This window comes from Thamnophis elegans, chromosome 3 (genome assembly GCF_009769535.1).
Source record: "Thamnophis elegans isolate rThaEle1 chromosome 3, rThaEle1.pri, whole genome shotgun sequence".
NCBI classification, from domain to species: Eukaryota; Metazoa; Chordata; class Lepidosauria; order Squamata; family Colubridae; genus Thamnophis; species Thamnophis elegans.
The window spans coordinates 46,636,198-46,644,140 of NC_045543.1; the positions used below are offsets into that span (position 1 = coordinate 46,636,198).

The 7,943-nt window shown below is 35.8% G+C and overlaps 1 protein-coding gene across 1 annotated transcript; it reads left to right on the plus strand.

Moving 5' to 3' along the window:
• Positions 1 to 1,336: 1,336 nt before the first annotated feature.
• Positions 1,337 to 7,615, plus strand: LOC116505822. Its single transcript, XM_032213238.1, has 5 exons — positions 1,337 to 1,752; positions 3,345 to 3,521; positions 4,531 to 4,630; positions 5,807 to 5,937; positions 6,801 to 7,615. Exons 1-5 carry the CDS (start codon positions 1,687 to 1,689, stop codon positions 7,074 to 7,076), a joined length of 750 nt encoding a protein of 249 aa, XP_032069129.1. The 5' UTR covers positions 1,337 to 1,686; the 3' UTR covers positions 7,077 to 7,615.
• Positions 7,616 to 7,943: the final 328 nt, after the last annotated feature.

The following is a 7,943-nucleotide window of genomic DNA, read 5'->3' on the forward strand; positions in this document are numbered from 1 at the left end:
TTTTATAGTTTGCGTATGAATCTTTAATTTCTAGATTTTTCTTTAAAAATTTTCTTTTTAATTATATTCCTCTAACACATTGTTCCTCACACAATGAATTAATAAATAAATGCTAATAAATTCTATCCTAATTTGTTTTCCATGTTAACTTCTCTCCTTCTAAAGAATTATCTCATGTATCTCATGTACATATAACTTAATCCTAATACAAACAGATATTTTAATTCTCTTCCAGATCTTTTACTTATTCATTCTAAAAAGTACTTATCAATAACATTTTTAATATACAATCTTTCATTTGTGATCATCATTTCCAGCTTGGCCACATCTCCAAGTTTGTTCCTTGAGTTTGCACTAGAGGGAGCCTTTTTCAAGTTTGCTTTTATTCCTATCCTGAATAATATAAATTGTTTCTCTTCCATTTGGTTGCAATATTATAAGTTTAAATGACTTCTATCAAATCTTTTTCATCCTTCTGAAAAAGCCTTAAGTGTAATCCTTTACTGTAAGATAGTTTGTTTCAATAAAACCAAAATTTGTCTCCTCCTTTTTCCTTCAGTTTGCAAGCTTCCTGAATAATTTTATTTCTAGTAAGTTCATTAAAAAAACTTAATTGAGATATCCCATAGTCTGTTCAGTTTTGTAAGTATGCACTTTTGAACTGTATATGAACATCCTGTGAAGTGGGTTATGATGAGAGAGGGTAACTTCCCCAAAGCAGGTTTTCATGTATAAGATGGGAGTAGAATTCACCGCCTCCTGGTTTCTAGCTTGGCACTTTAACTATACATCAGAATCGGAAGACTTTTTTTTTATTAATAAAGTTTTTTATTTTTATACATCTCATTGCATGAATGGTTTGGTTCCTGGGTGTCATACAATTCAGTACCAATAAACACAACAGTATTATTCCTAGTAATTACATGTAATTTTCATTTTTAGTTTTACTAACACGTAATTCCTATCATCCTTCAATTCTAAACCTTCTCATAGTTCTACCATACATTGTGTCATCTTAACATCGTTTTTTGTTATTTCCCCCTTATTTCTATCTCTATTCCTCCCCCCTTTTCTCTTTCCCCTATCATTCTAATATTCAGAGGCACGATCCTTCCTTTTTTCATTATTCAATATTTCAATATGCACTTCTAGCATCAATCATGATCTTTCAAGCATTTATCAAATTACTTAATCCTAGCTTTTCACTGTTAATCACATTTTATACATATTTAATAATACCCTTATACAAATTCTGTTTATCTAATTTACCAATGGAAATAATTCAGACTGAATTCAGAACTGAAGAAGCTCCTTGGATGAGAAGCGAAATGTCTTCCTCCAGGAAAAAACGAAAGCCCAAGTTGCCTTTTGAAAAAGCACCTTTGAGTTCGCCCTTTATTTACTCTTTTCAAGCAACGCATTAGACTCTAAGTAGCCCCGAACAGCATTACAGAAACAATCAGAAGAGTAATGATTACGATCAGAAAATATACCGAGCGAGAACCACAGGCTTGGGCCCTACGATGCAACACAGGACAGCTGGGCTTTGAGAGGCGTGCTCGCAATGATATCATAAAGGAGGCGGGTTTGGGGAGACGCCGTCGGGCATGCGTGCTTCCTCTCGGCTCCAAAACCCACTGAAGGCTGGCGTTTCGGATTGCTGGTCCTGTTTTTCGCAGGGGTATCATGATCAAGCGTTTTCTCCTCTCCGGCTTCCTCCAGCTCCACCGCTGTAGTGGCGGCTCCGTTTCGGTGAGTAGAGCTCCCCCGGTGCCCCCCCCCCACTTTCCCGCAGCCCCTTAATAGTTTCACCCTCCTCGCCTAGGAAACGGGCTCTCGGGGGTTTCCTGGAGCGGAGCTTGTTGGACCTAATTCAACAGGGGGCGCTTTCGGCCGGGGAGCCGTGGGAGATGATGGGGTTCATCATCCCTTTTATATTTATACCGTTAGTGTGGTAGGTCAGAGGGAGGAGGCTAAAGGGAAACTTGCAGCTAGCAGATCTTCTGTAATTGTGTGGCCAGTGATTAATTCAAATGAACTCTGGAACTCTTTCTTGTGAAATGGCCTATTGCAGGGTTCTCTCTCCTGTTTGGAGAAAAGCACAATCTCGCTTATTGGACGCCTTTTCCAATAGCTCCCCCCCTCCTTTGTATCGTTCAGAAAATGTAAAATTTCCTGAGTATGGAGGAGGCCATTAATTCACCAAAGCAGAGAGAATCAAAAGCAACTGGCCTCTGACAGAAATGTTGAGGAGGAAAGAAAGAGATGCAGCAGCTCATTGCATATAGCTGCTTCCCCCCCCCTCTCTCTTCCTTTCTCCCTCCCTCCCATCCTTCTTTCCTTCCCTCTCTCCCTGCAGTACACACACATACACCTGACTATCCAAAGTGAGATATTTCCTCATTTATTTAGTGTCTTCATAGCATCATCCCAACTATCAGTGAAATGGTATAAAGCTGTTAGTTACTGTTGTTTTGGCACAACTCCAGGGGATATTATGAATCCCTTGTGAGAAAGTGACAAACACTTGAAAATCCCTTGTGAGAAAGTGACATAGTGAATCTCACAATATCACTGTTTTCTAATTTCATCTGGTCTTTATGTCAAAAAAACATCTCTATCCATTCAGAATCCGAACTTATCTGGAAAAAAAAATCAGAGTTCAGCAGTTCCTTCACTTCTGTTTTTTAAGAGTTTCAAAATTGGTAGATATTTGGCCATTTTTCTGTTTCGTAGCCCTTCTGCTTGCTTTCTCCTCACGTATTCCTAACTAGAGTTGCTCCAACAGTAAGATGGGTGGCATATAAACTTAATAAAGAAATAAATATTATGCTCTAAACAGAACAGAATCTAATCCTGATCTGTTATTGCAGAAGGTAAGGTTATCCCAAAAGTGGATCAATTGCTAACAATATCAGACCTTCATTTTTGAACATTCATGAAAAGCTAGTGAGGATTGAGCCTCACAAATAGCTGAATTTAAGATTTGAATCTAAAGTAGTGATCCAAACACACATAAGGACTTCCATGATTCTCAACATCTTTAGCTAATGTATATTTTTAAAAATATCATACTCTACACTATTGTATACAGCATACGTTTAAAAAAGTATATATTTTACAGTAAACTCAGGTTTATCACTGGTGAGAGCATCTCTTCAAAATGATAGGTGGGGGAGTGCAGCAATCTCACTGCACTAGTTTGAAATGCCTATTTAGATCTTGTACCTGCAGTGATACTGAAGCTCTTAAGGACTGTAACTGTGTTTTAGACAATCAAAAGTTCAAGTAATCATTTAATATTCCATGTTAATGAAAGTTTTTTATTTTGTTCTGTATTTTAGTTTCTTCCTCTCAGTGTATCAGGAAACTTATGGGGAAGATCCCAAAGTGTAGCACTGAATCATCCAAAAAGTACGGAAGGAGAAACTACTACTAAGGAGATTGGACGCTATCCAATACCCAAGAAGACAGATTTGCCATATGATATAGTGGAGCTCATGGAAGAAATTGAAGTAAAGGTAAAAATACCTTACTGGAACAATCCTGCCTATGCTAGTTTCCTTATTGTGGTACTATATTTCCTATCTTGCTTAACATTTTTTCCCTTTGGCTCTGATACCTTCTGATGACTATTTTGTCCATTATATCAGTGAAAGAGGCATCTGAAGGATGTTTTTTTTAGCAGGACATGAAATATAAAAATTCTCATTAAACATCTTATTCTAAGCATTAATGAATTAAGTGATGTATCTTGGATTGGATCTTAAGGCTATTGTTTGGAAAAAATAATATTTGATAGACTTTTTTAAAAAATCTGATAGCAGATAATTTTATTATTCCATGTAGCTAAGTGTGGTTAATGTGGTGCTCTAGATTCTTGCCTGCTAGTGACCTTTCAATTGGAAAGGACAAGACTTGAAAACTAGAGAGTTCTTTCTAGGAAAATATATGTTTTCCCATTGAGCCATTATTATTCTCCACTATCATCACTCTTTAATATTCAACCACAGGTAGTCCTTGAATAAACCATTCATTTATCAATCATTCAAAATTACAGTGGCACTGGGAAAAATTTATGACCTATCCTCATGTTTATAACAGCTGCAGCCTCCCTTCAGTCTTATGATCAAAATTCAGGCAGTAGGCCACAGCCATCATGTTCTTATGATGGTTGCAGCGATTCAGGGTTGTGTGGTCGCTGTTTGCAACCTTCCCAACCAGCTTCCGACATACAAAGTCAGTGGGGGAGCTTGATTTGTTTAATGATCATGTGATTCACATAACAACAGCAATGATTTGCTTAATAACAGTAGCAAAAAAGGTTGTAAAATAAATCACAATTCACTTAACAGCCATATTGCTTAGCAACAGAAATTTTGGTCCCAGCTGTCGTAAGTTGAGGACTACCTGTACATGATCCAAACTAATTCTGCTTTGAAACTACAGTATCTGTGAATTGAAATAATACAAATGTTGGATAGCCTCTTACATAAATGATGTCTGACTACTTTTTTTCTTAATCCTCAGACTGGGTTTTTGCCCAACGTGTTTAAGGTTATGTCTCATCGGCCAGCAGAATTTAGGGCATTCTTTGCCTATTACAATGCCATCATGAACAAAGAGACAGGTAAGAATACCTATCCGACACAGACAGATGGAAACTTTTTCCTGCTAAGAATCTCTTAAGTCACTTAGCGGCATTTACTATTCCAATATAGGTCCAACTTAAGAATTAGCTCAAGTTTTCTTTGACTATAGAACAGGAATCAGCCAATTACAATAACATCCATTAGCTTTCATTTCCCTGAAGAATCTCTAATAGTTACTATGGACCATTGTTATATGAAACATGGTTTTCAAGTAATTCTTGAAACAAGATTGATGATGATGAGCCTTCAATGAAAATAAAAGGTTTCATAGAATTTCACAATATACAGCAAAGAATGGTTTATAGGTAGTCCTTGACTTACGTCCACAAAATGAGCCCAAAACTTCTGTTGTTCAATGAGACATTTGTTAAGTGAGCTTTGCCCTATTTTATGACCATTCTTGTCACAGTTGTTAAGTGAATCACTGCTTCCCCATTGATTTTGCTTGTGAAAAGGTCGCAAAAGGTGATGATATGATCCTGGGACACAGCAATGGTTATAAGTATGAATCAGTTGCCAAGCATCTGAATTTTGATTACATGAGGCTGCAAAGGTTATAAGTGTAAAAAATGGTCATAAGTCACTTTATTCAGTGCCATTGTAACTGAACGGTCACTAAATGAACTATTGTAAGTTGTGGACTACCTCTATTTATTTTAAAAGCTAGCCCTTAAAATGTGAATATATTCGTGCATTTTACTGCAGTAGTGATTCAATTGTTGGTGCACTGGATAAATTGTAGTTTTAGTCCTGATTATCTGAGAACCACAGTTATTTATTGTATGCATTGGTTGTGCAGATTATGGACTGTGCTACAAGATTTTTATGAGTGCGCAGTAACTGTTAGGATTCAGTTTATATTTAGATAGTATTATTTTTCCAAGTTGAATAATAAAAAGCCATCAGTCTCATTTGAGGGGCTATTTGCCAGGGCCTTCTCAGCAGAAAATAACAGTATGAAATATAGGAAGTTTAACTTCTATTTGAAGTTGCTTGCCTACAGTGACATCACACATCAAGCATGGATTGAAATTGTCAAGCTATGGCAGTAAAGCAAGTGTGGGATCATTCCTATTAATTTAGAGTCATAACACTTGCTTTGTGGAATAAGCCCTGAGGCAGCTATAGAAATAAGATTCATCTTTCTCTCATAGGAAACCTAAGCAAGGCTGACAAAGAACTCATTATTGTGGCTACCAGTATTGTCAACAAGTGTCCCTATTGTGTAATTGCACATAGTGCCTTACATCGTATCTACTCCAAGAAACCAACTTTGGCAGATCAGGTCAGACTCAAGTTTATTTTCTTTTCTGTGTGGGTTTGATTTCTGTTCTGCTTTAAATAGTACATCAGCATGATCAAGTACATGAAGCAGCTTGGAATCTAGGTGGGAAAAGTTAGGAAAACTGGAAGGAATGAGTGAAAGTAACTTCTAAATTCACAAGCCAGTTTTCCAAAGTGTGTTTCTCACAACTGTGTTATTCTTAACAGTTTATTCTTCATTGAATTCCATTTGGGGAATATGGTTGCAAAACATTTAAGTACCACCTGTCCTACAATAAATTGCAACTGAAAAAAAATCTTTAAAGATTTTTAAAGAAGGCTGGGTAACAATTACAGATTAATTCTCTTTATATTAATCTAAATGTGATTGTTTTAAAAAAAGTAATTCATCCATTTCTAAAGGTTGCAGAAATTCATTCATTTCTTTGCAGAAGCTAACTCAGCCCTCCAACCTGCCTTGATTATTATCAAAAAGATTATATTGGCAGATGCTACTAGTCACATTACCTTCTTTTAAGCGTGAAAAATGCCAGGATACCCTCATATGTTTTATCAGTTTTTAATTCAACTACAATATTGTTCGCCACCCAAAGTTAGTTGTTGAGATGGGCAGTCATACAAATTGATTAAATACAGGAAATAAATATGTGCAGAAATAAAACAAATACCTTTCATCTGGTTACTGATGTGAATATCCTGCATTGTGTTATAATTCGCATTCATAAATATTCCTCAATCTTTGTTCTAAAGACACAAGCTGATCTGAGCCATGTAGGTTAAAAGATCTCACATTTAACTGTAAATGAACCCAAATGAAAGTTTGTAATTTCTTGTGGCTTTTTTTGTGTGTTTTGTTTTGTTTAGGTGGCTGTGAATTGGCAACTGGCTGATCTAAGTGACCGGGAAGTGGCCATCCTTGACTTTGCCCTTGCTATCTGCAGAGCAGATAACATAACGGAAGAGCACTTTCAGAAGCTGGAGGCACGCGGATTTGATCGAGAAGATGCCTGGGACATAGCCTCCATTTCAGCTTTTTTTGCCATGTCAAATCGCTTAGCTCACTTCATAGATCTGCATCCCAATCCAGAATTCTATATCATGGGAAGAATACCAAGGGACAAAAAACCCAGTTCCTCCTAAAACTTGTTGATATCCTAATCTGTGCAAACACTGAAGTCAAGCTTGACTACTGAATTACGAAAATGGACCAGTTTTAGAAGCAGTGAAAAGAGAATTAAACTTTACTTTTGATTGTACAATACTTCTGAATTGGAACGAATTTCTTTAAAAGAAAAAGTGAGATTAGATACTTGTAGTTTCTTTTGATCATAACTAAAATATGATTAGAAGTTAGAACCTCACATATTTTATTTCTATGTAGCTAACTAAATACTATAAGACCTTTTTATCCTAACAGTTGGAAAATACAAATAAGTCTTGTTTACATTCTCATTTCCTCCAAAGTACTGGCAAGCATGGTTGATTCCTAAAGGCTTAAGTTTTTGCACTGGATCAGGAATCTTTTTTATTTTAATGAGCTTTATAATGTAATTCTATTTCTTCTTGGATTTAACAATGCTTTCATACATTTGTGAATTTCAGCTTTTTTATCCTTTGATTAAAAAAGGTCATGCAAACAACTGAAAAATGGAAGGAATTAAACAGTTACAATAAATTAATATATGTTTTTGCTATTTTACTGTATTTATTTTGCTATTGCTCTTTGAAAGAAGGTTTTAAATTATAATGATGTGACAGCTTTTCTGATGCTGATATTTCAGAGCTATGATAAATATTTCTGTAAACATGTTAGATTTTAAAGTAAAGTTGAAAAAGCAATTACAGTACTTGTTTTTTAACTGAAGGAATACAGTATATTGTTGGCTCAAGACTGACATGCATTGAAATTCCAGTCTTGCTGTAAACATACCTCCTTTAATCCTAATGTTTGAAAGCTCATTTTTTAGCTTAGTGAATTAGTTGGATCTGTAATATTTGTCCATTATA

Bases quoted from the DNA above. Each gene is read 5' to 3' on its own strand.
- LOC116505822 (XM_032213238.1), top strand. From the start codon at position 1,687: ATGATCAAGCGTTTTCTCCTCTCCGGCTTCCTCCAGCTCCACCGCTGT. The intron at 4,631-5,806 runs GTAAGAATACCT...TTTCTCTCATAG, and splicing joins CATCATGAACAAAGAGACAG to GAAACCTAAGCAAGGCTGAC. The intron at 5,938-6,800 runs GTCAGACTCAAG...TGTTTTGTTTAG, and splicing joins AACCAACTTTGGCAGATCAG to GTGGCTGTGAATTGGCAACT.